The 13,690-nt window shown below is 48.0% G+C and overlaps 4 protein-coding genes across 6 annotated transcripts; 2 read left to right on the top strand and 2 right to left on the bottom strand.

The window, feature by feature from the left end:
* The first annotated feature begins 796 nt into the window (after positions 1-796).
* Positions 797-1,402, top strand: LOC6633314 (steroid receptor RNA activator 1). The gene is made up of 2 exons (XM_002056855.4): positions 797-1,026; positions 1,092-1,402. The coding sequence occupies exons 1-2, from the start codon at positions 924-926 to the stop codon at positions 1,265-1,267; spliced, it is 279 nt and encodes a 92-aa protein (XP_002056891.1). The 5' UTR covers positions 797-923; the 3' UTR covers positions 1,268-1,402.
* sni (SDR family oxidoreductase sniffer) lies at positions 1,325-3,356 on the bottom strand. Its single transcript, XM_002056854.4, has 3 exons — positions 2,954-3,356; positions 2,086-2,137; positions 1,325-2,019 (listed from the first exon to the last, which is right to left on the bottom strand). Exons 1-3 carry the CDS (start codon positions 3,077-3,079, stop codon positions 1,454-1,456), a joined length of 744 nt encoding a protein of 247 aa, XP_002056890.1. The 5' UTR covers positions 3,080-3,356; the 3' UTR covers positions 1,325-1,453.
* Positions 2,482-8,185, top strand: Trxr1 (Thioredoxin reductase 1). Of its 3 annotated transcripts, none has more exons than XM_015170038.3 (4): positions 2,482-2,736; positions 6,155-6,497; positions 6,562-6,788; positions 6,857-8,185. In XM_015170038.3, exons 1-4 carry the CDS (start codon positions 2,715-2,717, stop codon positions 7,741-7,743), a joined length of 1,479 nt encoding a protein of 492 aa, XP_015025524.1. In that variant the 5' UTR covers positions 2,482-2,714; the 3' UTR covers positions 7,744-8,185. The 3 variants fall into 3 exon arrangements, with proteins under 3 accessions (XP_015025524.1, XP_015025523.1, XP_002056889.2); XM_015170037.3 differs by lacking the exon at positions 2,482-2,736 and adding an exon at positions 3,642-4,134; XM_002056853.4 differs by lacking the exon at positions 2,482-2,736 and adding an exon at positions 3,646-4,290.
* Positions 8,186-9,023: 838 nt separating this feature from the next.
* ND-75 (NADH dehydrogenase (ubiquinone) 75 kDa subunit) lies at positions 9,024-12,236 on the bottom strand. Its single transcript, XM_032440700.2, has 7 exons — positions 12,089-12,236; positions 11,714-11,901; positions 11,297-11,628; positions 10,537-11,234; positions 10,148-10,479; positions 9,591-10,085; positions 9,024-9,513 (listed from the first exon to the last, which is right to left on the bottom strand). Exons 2-7 carry the CDS (start codon positions 11,894-11,896, stop codon positions 9,346-9,348), a joined length of 2,208 nt encoding a protein of 735 aa, XP_032296591.1. The 5' UTR covers positions 11,897-11,901; positions 12,089-12,236; the 3' UTR covers positions 9,024-9,345.
* Positions 12,237-13,690: the final 1,454 nt, after the last annotated feature.

The raw sequence follows: 13,690 nt of genomic DNA, 5'->3' as shown, positions 1-13,690 counted from the left end.
AAAATCAATAGCCGCTGCGACTATTTAATTCAATTCAACTGACAAATGGTCAAACGTGAAAACCAACAAAAAATTAAAGTAAGCCCAGAAGAATACAAATTAACAGCCACAGACTTAAATATTCAAAACTGGAATTTGGGAACCGAAACATATGTTGGACCCTGCAGCCTATCATTAATTCAAGCCCCAAACTTGCCGAGGACAGGCCTCTTCCGTAAAGCAGAACAGTCGATTTTCTCAAGTGTTAAAGTGAGAGTGTCCAAAATGATATTGACAGATATCTATAGATATATTTAAACGAGCGGTACTTATTGCAGCTGCTGGCCACTGCACAAGATTAGACTCAAGACTCTTGTGCGTGTGACAGCGGCTATTGTAAGAGACCAGAGAAACAGCGAATATTTAACTATTTTTCCTAATACTAATTGTATATATTATAATAAATGTCTTGCATTGCAGCTTTTTTTTGTTTTCTCTTAAATACATTTTCAACCCATGCCACAAAATCCTCTGCACATCGAAGCCCTGCAAATGTTGTTGCTATCCAGAAAATATAGAAGGTTTTCACTTTTTGCTGTTGTATAATTTGTAGACAGCGGAAAAAAACAATTCTCTTTTGGGTTTCTAAATTGTAACGGTTCTTAATCAAATTAACGTGCAAAATTCAAAATTGAGTGCGCCTTGAAGTTGGCTGCGCGCTAATTGCGCACTCGAACAAAGTCTGCACGCAATTTTGCACTCGCATGAAGCTGGCTGCACGCAATTATTGCACTCACATGAAGTTGGTTGCGCGCACATTTCGTTGATATTTATCGAAAACAATAATAAAAATTTCAACACTTGACATTGTGGCTGTCCAGAACAGCTGGAACAAAGCTACAAATAGGTAAACACAGTCAGCTAAATTTGCGCCAAGGACAGACATGACGCCGCCACCGCCACCGCCAACAACAACTACAGCACAGCCCCAACAACAGCCGCCGCCGCCAATGGGCCAAAGCATTGCACCAAGCGGCGCATTTCCAGGTAAGCCCAGGCCAGGCAGTTCTTGCATTAAAGGCGTCAAAGGCGTATTTCTGTCGCACTGTTAGGTTCACTCACCCCCGGTTGGAATGATCCGCCGCCAGTTAGCGCCGACGCAGGCACGGCCAGCGCTGGCAACCGTCGTCCCCGGCTTGATCTGCGCAAACGCGTCGCATATCCCATGAATGGCAGCGGAAGCAATCCACAAGCAACGCAGCCGCCACCGCCGCCGCCACCGCTCTGATGTGATCTGGAACAGCAGCCCATGGCTGCCACGTCAGCGCTAGATAATAACGCAAGCTTATGATTTTCAACAATTCGTGTAAGCACCAACAATAATTTACATAGATAGCAACAAAATATATACATATATAACATATATATATATATATATACATGATATATGTAGCTCATGGTGTTGTGTTCGCCACTACCAGGGCAGCTGCTCGCCATTGTACTGATAGAATCCGCCATTGTGCGACTCGTCCAGCTGGCAAATTGTCTTCACAATCTGCTCGGTGCTGGTGGCCACGTCCAGGGGCGCATTGTTGCCGCCCATGTCAGTGCGCACCCAGCCGGGATGCAGGCTGACGCAGAGTATCTTTTGTGGTGCCAAATCGATGCTCATCGACTTGGTGGCCGCATTGAGCGCCGACTTGGAGGTGCGATATGGCAAGAGGCCGCCATCCGTGTTCGCCTGTATGGAGCCCAGAATGGAGCTCATATTGATAATGGCAGCACGCTTCACGCTAAGCGACACGTTCTCGTTGACCTCCGAAGCACGCTTTAGCAGCGGCAGACAGGCTTTGGCCAGCATAACAGGCACCACGGTATTTGTTTGCAGCGTATCGATCAGATCCTGTTGCCTGGTGGCACCGAAACGCACAGACTTGGGCGCGATGCCAGCATTGTTGAAGAGCACATTGAGACCGGCGTCTTTGGTCACCTCGGAGATTTTGCCAACGAGCTTGTCGTATTCCTCAAAGTTTCGCAAATCTGTTAGAAAGCAGCATTGATGTTAGATCTCAGCTAATAAAGGCAAGCAAGTGTGTTTTAACATACCAATCTCAAGTATATGTATATTAGAATGCTCCTTCGCCAGTTTTTTGAGCTCCTGCAAGAGAAAACAATTACAATTTAAACTTAGACTGCTTTTCAAATGTGGCGCCAAGCTTATGCTCACAGCTAACTTCAAGTACTTAATTAAGTATCGATATATTTTTTGTATGTTGCTATAGATCGTGACTAGCACTGGAAAAAGTGCTGCAAAAGCCGTACAAAAGTAGCGCCAAGCTTGCGCGAAGCGGCATTGACGTCGGTGCGAGCGCAAAAACAAAAAAGCATCGATACATCGATAGATTGTGCTTTCCATAACTGGAAAACGGGCAGCAGCAGCAGCAGCAGCAAAAGCCGAGAGCCAAAGCATCGAACCGAAAGCGTAAAAGCAATTGCAAAAAGTTTACCGCTTATTTCGCTTTTGCGTTCGCTGGCGAGAGTGTCGCGCAGGGCTAGCTAGTTAACTGTCATTTGACAAAATCGAGTTTGTTATTTTTTTTGTTGTATTAATTGCCATTCAAAGTGACCGTGCAAAGTGTGTTCATCTTCAGTCTAACTGAATAAATTTATTGAATATTTGGAAGCAAGTTCTGATCCTGTTTTTTAGCCTAAAACACTTGCCAAGACTGCAAAACATGGCGCCCGTAGACGGTAAAGGTGAGTAACAGAAGTGATGCCACACACAAGACAAGAATATTTCTTGCTGTCTCGCTCGCGTTACGGGTTGTTGCTGTTGTTGCTGCTGTTGTTGTTGCTGTTGCCACTTATAATTATTCGCGTAGTTTCGATGTGTAGATGTCGTTGATACTCTTTAACAATTGACCCTGTGCATGAGTCACCCGTTAGGGTGACATGACTGGGCAAATGTACTTACTGTGGCCTGCTCCAGGTTGCGGCATGTGGTGAATAGATGCTGCGGCGGCTCCGGCAGTGCGTTTAAAGCCTTCACCAGGCCCAAGCCCAGACCGCGATTACAGCCCGTTATTAAAATCGAGTTCATTTTGTGAATTTGTTTTTGCTTTCTGTTACGGAAATCTAATCGGTTATTTGCACTTAAGCCGTGGCAACGGGCACAATAAAATGTCGTAGCTATATAACTGACACAAAACGGCGTAAACTGGCTGCTCCACGAGGCGCTGCCTTGGCTACACTGCCTCTAATTGTGTTTTATCACCTCGCCGAACGTCAACACTTTGCGCACTCTTTATTTTTTATAATCAAATAGACAAGCGCTTTCACATGGCGGCCGGTGGCTAAGGCAGCTGGTAGAGTTGCCAGCTGTACGCAAAAGAAGCACCATTGGCTGATTAGAGTTAGCTGTATGGCAACCCTGACAAGGGCAGCCAACTGTTGCGCTCCTTCCAGTCCATTGTATTTATGCAAGTTATGTTAATTAATGTTTTTACATTATGTTTGCCACGGCTAATTAGACAGACAGCTCGACGACCCTGTGACCAGGCCGCCATCTACATTGAATTCTCTTTTGAACGCGCATTCGCATACAACAGCTCTGCCGCTGTTACGTGGTGAGCGTCGCTGCCCACACTTTCCAATCATTCCAAGCGCCGTGCAGCCGCCTAACGACGACAACTTTGCTCTTTTCATTCGGTTTGTCTTCTCCTGTGTCCGTGATTTCGCCAACAAAAACTAAAACCTTGTTAAGAACGCGCAGCGCAATAAACAACTTGAGAATTTCGCCATAGCTTTAAATTTGAGCTACATCTACCAAGTGACCAGCTAAAGTGTCGAGGCGAAGCGTGCTTTAACGCACATACATACATATATACGGCGATTGGCTATACGTATACAACATGTCGCTTACATTGTGGAATTCGAGATTTTCAGTAACGCTGGTGCGCCAGCAGGCGACGATGTTTATGTCGAGTTCGACAAAAACAATCGCCGCAAATAGTTTACACTACACGTTCAATAACAATTTCCAACCACAACAACACCAAATACAAAACCAACAACAACGAAGATATTCAACAACAATAATGAAGCCAATCAACACCGCCTTGCCAGACAAGGGGGCCAGACGAACTTCGCAATCAGGTAACCGCAATCCTGGCAAAACATTGCCACAGGGTCGCAACTCACTCGAAAGCTCAACCAGCGATTCTGGCATTAATGTGCCGCCCTTTAATCACCCCCATTGCGATAGGCAGGCCATGTATCAGCAGCCCGTGCGAAAGGTTAAGCCACTACGAGGTAAGCCAATGCCACAAGACCGTAGCCCCAAAAGATTTGCAACTCTGCTGGTGATCAACGTCTTTCCAACCAGTTGGCAACGCCATCCAGTGAAATGGCCGCTTTTATGCTTATAACTACACTCTGCTGCTGCTCTCTCTCGCTCGCTCTCTCTCTCTCACACACACACACACACGTATACATTGTATTTATGAATTTATTGTACAATAACTGTTAAGCACGCCGCTACGCACGTACATTATCGAACGTGAATCGATTTGCCGGGCAAAAAATTGGTTTTTATTTTCTGCAGAGTCATGATCATGCAAGTGAAGGGTTTTTTTTTTTTTGGCAGCGAAGGGCGGCTTGAGGGTATTTGGTAACAACTTTCTAACTCGAGTACTTAAGTATTTCGCAAGATGCAACAAACTTGACATTTGCCGCTGATAGCGCGAATTGTTCGAGAATATCTTGAGATATTTTGCAAGCACATCCTCAATGCACATACCGATTACGTCATCACGATTATCTGTATCATCATGCTGATTAACACATCGTCATTGTGAATGTATCGAACTGCTGCAATCGTGACTTGTTCTATGCCCTTACATTAAGGTTCGCATCGTACAAGTTGACCAGTTTGTGACGCATTCAATTCCCGGGGTGGGGGGTGGGATTATGACTGACTGGCAACGATAACTACGTTACTTTATCAGCAGCACGTAATACCCCCAACCCTCCCCCCACCCCCTCTCCCACATTCCACGTACCACAATTAATTAGCTTTAGCCTGTGGCCGTCGCCTATTATATATTGTTCTAATGTTAATAAGCCTGAGCTAAAACTCGATAAATGCTGTTCAATAAGCATACACATATACATATTCACAGCGATCGGCATTCTTGCGATTTCATTAAAACGCTTCGATAATCTATGGATTTTATTATTTCCTCAATTCGGTATTCGAACAGCTTATGCTTATCAGAACGGTTCCGCTCCAATTGGACTTTTGGCTCAGCAATTGAATGGATGATTTGTATTTTTAGATATTTCTAAATTCAACAACGTCATTCCGGGTTTTATCATGTGGAAATTGCAACATTTATACAAATAATTTTGAACAGCATCAAAATATAATTGAAATTTCCTTTCAAGCACTTCAATTATCAGCTTTAACATGAAGATAATGCCATATATTTGATTATCAGCTTATGTTATCGGGAAACATACATTTATTGGCATCATTAAGTTTTATTGTCATGTGTGAATTTAGGAAGGTCTGCGCCCTAATACAAAGGGTATTTAGTCTGCAGCCAATTTCCTCTGTTATTTTACATTATGTAATTGGTCAGTTGAATATATCGATAACCTGTTAATCGATAAAGAGATCCTGCTCTGCACATCAACTGGCTGGCAACTTCATGGCGCCCGCTGCTTGTCTGGCAACCCTGTCCACGCACACCCGCCCCCAATACGAAACGTTTGAATCGTTTATTCGTAGCCATGGCAAACGTATTGGATCCAAAGCAAACCGCACGTCAAGGCGGGGCTTGCGATGATTGCTCCACTTTGATTTGCACCTCGTTGACACACATGTGCATAATTAATAAGCGCGACAACAACAACAACAACAACAACGAGAAACAGAGGCTTCAGTTTTGAAGCAGCAATTGCCGGGCAAATGCATCTATTTGAATTTGTGCCCGCCTCGCTGGCGGATGAGCTGCCCGCCGAGGGGCGCAGCATATATCGTTCCGCATATCTGGACATACGACTTCGGAAAACCAACACGCGCAAGATGCCACGGGGTATCAACTGCCACACACTGAATCCCATCGAATCCATCCGTTTCCAGGTTTTTTAATGCTCCTCCTTTTATTTGCAGGTAACTACGATTATGATCTGGTTGTGATTGGTGGCGGCTCTGGTGGTTTATCCTGCGCCAAGGAGGCCGTGGCGCATGGTGCACGCGTTGCCTGCTTGGATTTCGTGAAGCCAACACCAATTGGCACCAAATGGGGCGTCGGCGGCACCTGCGTCAATGTCGGCTGCATACCAAAGAAGCTGATGCATCAGGCCTCCCTGCTGGGCGAAGCCGTGCACGAAGCCGCCGCCTACGGCTGGAATGTCGATGATAAAATCAAGCCCGATTGGAACAAGCTCGTCTCCTCCGTGCAGAATCACATCAAGTCCGTCAACTGGGTGACACGTGTCGATCTGCGCGACAAGTAAGCGATCCACAACAATCGCAGCTTTGTTGAATCCATATTCATGATCTTCTCTCCATTGCAGAAAAGTCGAGTACATCAACGGCCTGGGCTCGTTTGTGGATCCGCACACGCTGTCCGCCAAGCTGAAGAGCGGCGACCGTACGATTACCGCTCAGACCTTTGTGATTGCCGTCGGCGGTCGTCCGCGTTATCCGAATATACCCGGCGCCGTTGAGTATGGCATCACCAGTGACGATCTCTTCAGTCTGGATCGTGAGCCCGGCAAGACCCTTGTCGTCGGCGCTGGCTGTAAGTGCCTTCCGCATTTAAATCCTCTTATTGTGCTTCATCGCTAACTTTTGTGTTTCGCCTCGCAGACATTGGCTTGGAGTGCGCCGGCTTCCTGAAGGGACTCGGCTATGAGCCGACTGTGATGGTGCGTTCGATTGTGCTGCGCGGCTTTGATCAGCAAATGGCCAATTTGGTGGCCGCCTCCATGGAGGAGCGTGGCATTCCGTTCTTGCGCAAGACTGTGCCGCTGTCTGTCGAGAAACAATCGGACGGCCGGCTGCTGGTCAAGTACGAGAACACGGAGACCGGCGAGATCGATAGCGATGTATTCGATACGGTGCTCTGGGCCATCGGTCGCAAGGGTCTGGTCGAGGATCTGAATTTGCACAATGCCGGTGTGCTCACGCACAAGGACAAGATACAGGTGGACTGCGAGGAGACAACCAATGTTCCGCATATCTATGCTGTCGGTGATATTATCTATGGCAAGCCGGAGCTAACGCCCGTCGCTGTCCTCGCCGGCCGTCTGTTGGCACGTCGTCTCTACGCGGACTCTGATCTGCGCATGGATTACGCTGATGTGGCCACCACAGTGTTCACACCGCTGGAGTATGCCTGCGTCGGCCTGAGCGAAGAGGATGCCGTCAAGACGTACGGCGCCGAAGAGATTGAAGTATTCCACGGCTATTATAAGCCCACGGAGTTCTTCATACCCCAGAAGAGCGTGCGCTATTGCTATGTGAAGGCTGTCGCCCAGCGCAGCGGCGAGCAGCGCGTCTATGGCCTGCACTATCTGGGACCCGTTGCCGGTGAGGTAATACAGGGCTTTGCCGCTGCCCTCAAGTCGGGCCTGACCATACCCACGCTGATGAACACCGTCGGCATTCATCCGACCACCGCCGAGGAGTTTACACGTCTCAGCATCACGAAGCGTTCCGGCCTGGATCCAACGCCCGCCAGCTGCTGCAGCTAAATGGAGCGATCCATTACAATGTATTTGCCCCCCCCTCCAATTCACACACACACACACAAACACACACACGCTAACATCTGGTTGGACCAACGAATTTGAGAGTTGTTGCCGCTTCAAAGCGATAAAAGTTCAAGTTTTAATTTAGTTTCGATAGTAGCACACACACACACACACACAATAGCTCAGCCGTGTCACAGAGGGGGCACTTTTCCCGGGGGGGGAAGGAACTCTTGACTTCAGTCGAACTGGAGCGCGAAAACAAGCCCCCCCCCCTAAGCATGCCCTGGCAGCGGCCTCTGTGCGGCACGCATCCAAAATTACGAAATTATGTTATATGAAAATGATGATTAAATAATAAATAAATAAAAAAAATCTGTATTTTTATGGTAAACAAAAAAAGAAAAAGAAAACAAAAATATAAGCTTTTCATTCACATAGAAAACGAACTCGTGTATTAATGTGATTGAGAAGATCGGGAAATATATCGCCAGCTATGGAATCTATATCATTTTTTTTTTGGGTGAAAACGAGGGAAGGTATTCAAAAGGTCCTGTTTGGGCTATACGAGATTGGGTATTGGAAACAAAAGGGCCTCATCGATACTTATCGATTTTGTGCAAACTTAGCAAGTTATCGATTATTTGAGGTAAAATCGATTTAGTCCTTGAGCTTGTCGGATTCATAGCTTGGGACTAGGAGACAGGGCCAGATCGGGACGCAGCACGATACAGATATAGATAGGGTATACAGATATATGCTGGATATAGCTTGAGGTCTAGAAAATATATATAAAGTTAATTTATGCTGAATAAACATAAATACTTAAATCTGAACCAATGCATCATCTGCTCTGTGATGCCATTCCGTATATTCCCCTGGCTCCAAGACAGCACAAGTCGAATATACGAAATGCTATATAATCGAGAAATGGCATTTATATAATCCAATTTCCTAGATTCTACTTCGTTCACTTCGTACATGGAGTACTTAAGCAATCCGAATATATATATATACCCTACTTAAACATCTTTATGTTACGTCACCCTACAAAAAAAAAGCCATTTAAAACTCGCCCGAACGGATCCTTATAGTATATGATATTTTTATATATATATATATATTTGAAATGTAGCTTTATGCTTATTGGCAACCGATTAGAAGAGTGCAAGTGCTGAACGGGCACCAGAACGAGAAGTCTATATAATTAAAGTGTCTAGTTTAGTTTACAGCTCGCGATCTGCGCGGTCTGCGTAACAATAATGATAAGTTTTATATGTGCATACAATTAATCGCGCATTTAACTATATTTCACGTTTATTTTGGATTCGTTTTCCTATTTGCGTATTGTTTAGCTTCTTTTCAACAAACCCAAAGACATTTACAAGGCGCGCTCCGCACTCTGCACACTTTTTGACATTTTCTCTTTTTCTTTCATTCTTGTTTTTGCAGTCGCCTCCCGCTGCTCGCCGCTGGCCAGGATTTGAGTATACAGCAAAAAGTGTTTGCATTTAGACAAAAAAAAATGGAAAAAAAAAATAAAACAGCATTAATTATTTAAGATTTATGTGCTACAGGCCAGTATCAAGATCAGAATTGGGTCGCTTAAATGGCCGCACACTGCTTGGCCGCCTCGTCCTGGCGCTGCTGCTTGTTGACCGCCGATATGCACTTGGCCATGGTGGGCGAGGCGCGCGATATGGCATCGGTCATGAAATAGTCGCGCAGTTCCTTTTGCTTCACATCGATGGGCGTGCCGCTGATCGATTTGCTCTGTATGGATGGGCAGACAAATTATTGGTTTAGTTTTCTCTTTTTTTTTGTAGCTGAAAATATGTTTGGATACTTACCGGCGTGGCTGGGGCGCCTGCTTCGCTGCCGCCCGCCGGCTGCAGTTGGCCGTAACGCGTTAGATGTGGCGCAATGTTCTCGAGACGCGAGCGCAGCTCGTCGAGCGTGTCGTAGGGCAAGGGTGTGCCCACCACTTCGGACAGAGCGCGCAATATTTTCCAATCCTCGCGTGCCATGCCCGGCGGCGAAACGCCCGGATGTGTCTGCTGTGACCTGCCCTCCGTGTTGACATAGGTCGCCTGCTTCTCGGTGTACGCGGCGCCGGGCAGCACAGCGTCCGCAATGGACGCACCATTGTCGCCATGCGAACCAATATACACAACGAAACAATCCTTCGGCAGCTGCTCGCGCGTTATCTTGCCGGCATCGGCGTTCAGCAGGAACAGCACCTTGGGCTGTGACTGTAATGCGCGCTGCACGCCCGGCTGGTAGCCCACATCGAATGCGCCCACCTGGGCGGCGCTGTTGTGCAGCACATTGAAGGGATTCCAGTCCTGCAACAGAAATTGTAACATGTTTAACTAGTTCGACCCGTACATGGCCATCGACTACTCACAGGCTTCTTGAGCTTCTGACAGTACTCGGAGATGGTGGCATGAATGGCAGCGCCATCGGGTCGCTCCAGAACATCGACGCCAATGATGATGGCCGGCTTCTTGGCGCCCTCGAGCACCTTGGAGAAGGCATGCGAGCCGCTGCACACATCCTTGATTAGGCTGGCGTCCGAGCCCAAATTGTCGTGCTGATAGGACAGATCAATTTTGGGTCCAATCGAGGCAATCTGCAGCTCGTTGTGAACGTAGGCCTTGCGCAGGCGCGTATTGACCAGCGGCGCCTCGTAGCGCGGATTGGTGCCCACCAGCAGCACAGCATCAGCCTGTTCCAGACCTAAAAGCAGAACGCAAGTCGTAAATACATGTGACAGCAGAAAGGGGCAGCACGTACCTGCAATGGTGCTGTTGAGCAAATAGCTGGAGCGCACATCGATGGCGCTGCCCTTGATGAAGTCCTGTTCGGTGACCAGTTGGTTGCCGTCCAGCCGATTGACCAGATCCTTGAGCGCCACCATGGCCTCCACATCGGCCAGCTGGCCGGCAACGCCAGCTATCTGGCCATTGGCCTTCTTCAGCGCCTTGGCGACGCTGATGAGCGCGCCCTCCCATTCGACGGCCTGCAGCTCGCCGTTGGGCATGCGCACCATGGGCGCGACCAGGCGCTGGCGCTTCAGGCCATCGCAAGCGAAGCGCGACTTATCCGCCAGCCACTCCTCGTTGACGTCCTCGTTCTCGCGTGGCAGAATGCGCAGCACCTCGTTGGTGCGCGTGCTAACCACAATGTTGCTGCCGACGGCGTCGAGCACATCGATGCTGTCCACCTTGCGTATCTCCCAGGGACGTGCCACAAAGCTGTACGGTTTGTTGGTGAGCGCGCCAACGGGGCACAGATCGATCACATTGCCCGACAGCTCGGTAAGGAAGAGCTTCTCCACGTAGGTGCCAATTTGCATATCATTGCCGCGTCCCGTGGTGCCCAAATCATCGACGCCAGCAATTTCGGAGGCGAAGCGCACACAGCGTGTGCAGTGAATGCAGCGCGTCATCACTGTCTTGACCAGCGGCCCAATGTCCTTGTCCTCCACAGCACTAAAAGGCGAGCAGCGCAAGAGTAGAGCAACGATTATATTTGAAGTTGTGACAGAGCTTACCGCTTGCCCGTGTAGTTGATGTCCGTGAAGCGTGAACGATCGGAGCCAAAGGCCATGGCCTGATCCTGCAGATCACACTCGCCGCCCTGATCGCAAATGGGACAATCGAGCGGATGATTCATGAGCAGAAACTCCATGACGCCCTCGCGCGCCTTGCGGGTCAAATCGGAATTCGTCTTGATGCGCCAGCCCTTCATCACGGGCATGGCGCAGGCGGCAACAGGCTTGGGGCTCTTCTCCACCTCCACCAGGCACATGCGACAATTGCCAGCCACGGCCAAGCGTTCGTGGTAACAGAATCTCGGAATCTCGACGCCCACCTCGGCTGCAGCCTGTGCGTTTTGAGAAGGAACAAGAAGAGAGTGGAGCGTGTTCTTTTGTATATTACTTTTGAGGCGTGTGCTCGAGTGTGCTCACCTGGAGCACTGTGGTGCCCGGCAGAACCATAACGGGTATATCATCGACAAAGACTTCGATCTTCTCGGGCGCCTTGGCCGGCGTTTGGGCCATGATCGCGCTGGTGCGGACCGCTCGGCTGGCGATTTGGTGTGTGGGTGAGCCGAGGGCGCCCAGCGCCTTCACAAGCGGTGCACGTATCATATTTTCTGCAACAAATCAATACACAAACAACAAATTGGCAACAACATTCAATTTACGTGCAATTACATAAGTTGCTAGCAGGCCGAGCAGGCACTTTCTCGGCCATATATCGATTTGTGGCAGCCCCATGCAGCCAAGCGCTTACCAATTAAATAATAATATGTCATGTGCATGGGCGTAAACAAAACTTACCGATATGCTAGAAAATATTTAGCAGCGCTACAAATTAATTTTAATGCCGAGCAGACAACTTTTTTTTTATCGCTTTTGACAGTCGCAGTGTAACAGCGGACAGGGTTGCCAGCTGTCTGCAATCGGTTTGACAGCTGACTGAAAGCGCGGCGCATTCAAATATCTGGTATGCTGCTCACAGCCGACAAGAGCAGAGGCCCAGCAAATGTGTTCGGGTAAAAATTAGCTTATTTACAATTAGCGATATTATTCAAAAGTAATTCTAATAATTTATGATTTTATTCTGTTCTAATAGTAATAATACTCTAAAAATACTCAATGAAATTGCGTATCGAATTACGTATTTTATTTAATTGCTTGCAGCCCTTGTCGAACAGCTGTTCACAGTTTGTTTTGTTTACTTGTTTCGTGGCGTTTGCCATTCGCATGTCAACGGCGGCGCGTTAAAAACCCGTTTGATTTTCAATTTGAAATTTAAATTGTTATTTCAAATAAGGATTGCGCTGTGCTGCCAGCAAAGCATGCGTCAGCATTAAAAAAAAAAACAAAACAACAACAACAATGGACAATAGGCCATGCTACCTGGCCACACATCGCGGCACCATTCATTCAGCTGCGAAATGTAAGCGGCGTTTAACAATGTTGGCGCCACACACACACACACAGATGCACGCACACATGTGTGATGCGACGGCGGCGCCACAAGTGAGATTTCTTGATTAGAGATCTGAGAGTCACGCGAAAAAAAAAATCAACACACATACACACACACACAGATAGCAAGGATGATGCTTGGGAGGTAGCCGTGTGTATGTGTGCGCATGTGTGTGTGTGTGTGTGTGTGTGTGCTTGTGCCAACGCACGATTTGTGGCTAGTCTGGCGTCTGCTGCCTGGTAATCAGATAAAAATATATTATGACGTACCAGACCGACTTTTCATTGTTAATTGAGCGGCGTTGGCGGCGCAAGCATCACCGGCAAAAACCTTTCTGGCCAAGCCGGGGCCGAGAGACCGGCCCTGAATGATTTCAGATTGAGACGTGCTTGATATCTGTTGGCATCGGTAACGGCGACGGCGACGACGACGACGACGGCAGCGTCGGCGTTGGCGATGCTGCGCGACGCGTCTTTGGCTGGCGTCTGCTGGCTGTCGCGTCGCGTCGCGTCGCGCCTCTCCCGTGCATTGCTCTTATCTTGTATCTCAGCATTTCGTATGTTCCTCCTCACATTATCGCATTTGTATCTGGTGCTGCTGCCGCTGCCGTCGCTGCCGCTGCTTCCAGCAGCAGACGTGTCGCCACAATTTGCCGCCACCGCTTGGCGCCTAAAAATCAAACGGGGCGCCATTGTAACAAATTTTTAAAAATAACGTGCAACGACGTCAACGCTGACTGCGACGCCGACATCGACGCCAACGTCGCCGACGTAGACCAATATAATGTGATTTGTTCTGCTCGTGGCTATTTTTGCGCGCCACGGCGCATTGTTAATGATCTTCGGCAGCGCGGTTCGTCTGCAGTTTTTTTTTTTTCGCTTACAATGTGATAATTTTCAACAATTTACTCCCCTTTTTGCGCCGCTGGCGCTTTTGTGCATTTAACG

Source organism: Drosophila virilis, chromosome X (assembly GCF_030788295.1).
Source record: "Drosophila virilis strain 15010-1051.87 chromosome X, Dvir_AGI_RSII-ME, whole genome shotgun sequence".
Taxonomy (NCBI): Eukaryota; Metazoa; Arthropoda; class Insecta; order Diptera; family Drosophilidae; genus Drosophila; species Drosophila virilis.
Note: the sequence above shows the minus strand (reverse complement) of the source record. Positions and strands in the feature narration are given on the sequence as shown.

What these genes read in the sequence shown, in the direction of transcription:
- LOC6633314 (XM_002056855.4), top strand. Translation starts at nt 924, where the DNA reads ATGACGCCGCCACCGCCACCGCCAACAACAACTACAGCACAGCCCCAA. An exon ending in ACCAAGCGGCGCATTTCCAG is followed by an intron (nt 1,027 to 1,091) that starts GTAAGCCCAGGC and finishes TCGCACTGTTAG; the next exon opens with GTTCACTCACCCCCGGTTGG.
- sni (XM_002056854.4), bottom strand. Translation starts at nt 3,079, where the DNA reads ATGAACTCGATTTTAATAACGGGCTGTAATCGCGGTCTGGGCTTGGGC. An exon ending in GCAACCTGGAGCAGGCCACA is followed by an intron (nt 2,138 to 2,953) that starts GTAAGTACATTT and finishes TTTCTCTTGCAG; the next exon opens with GAGCTCAAAAAACTGGCGAA. An exon ending in TATACATATACTTGAGATTG is followed by an intron (nt 2,020 to 2,085) that starts GTATGTTAAAAC and finishes GCTTTCTAACAG; the next exon opens with ATTTGCGAAACTTTGAGGAA.
- Trxr1 (XM_002056853.4), top strand. Translation starts at nt 3,891, where the DNA reads ATGTCGCTTACATTGTGGAATTCGAGATTTTCAGTAACGCTGGTGCGC. An exon ending in AAAGGTTAAGCCACTACGAG is followed by an intron (nt 4,291 to 6,154) that starts GTAAGCCAATGC and finishes TTTTATTTGCAG; the next exon opens with GTAACTACGATTATGATCTG. An exon ending in CCTTGTCGTCGGCGCTGGCT is followed by an intron (nt 6,789 to 6,856) that starts GTAAGTGCCTTC and finishes TTCGCCTCGCAG; the next exon opens with ACATTGGCTTGGAGTGCGCC.
- ND-75 (XM_032440700.2), bottom strand. Translation starts at nt 11,896, where the DNA reads ATGATACGTGCACCGCTTGTGAAGGCGCTGGGCGCCCTCGGCTCACCC. An exon ending in GTCAGAAGCTCAAGAAGCCT is followed by an intron (nt 10,086 to 10,147) that starts GTGAGTAGTCGA and finishes TTTCTGTTGCAG; the next exon opens with GACTGGAATCCCTTCAATGT. An exon ending in CAGGCGCCCCAGCCACGCCG is followed by an intron (nt 9,514 to 9,590) that starts GTAAGTATCCAA and finishes CCATCCATACAG; the next exon opens with AGCAAATCGATCAGCGGCAC.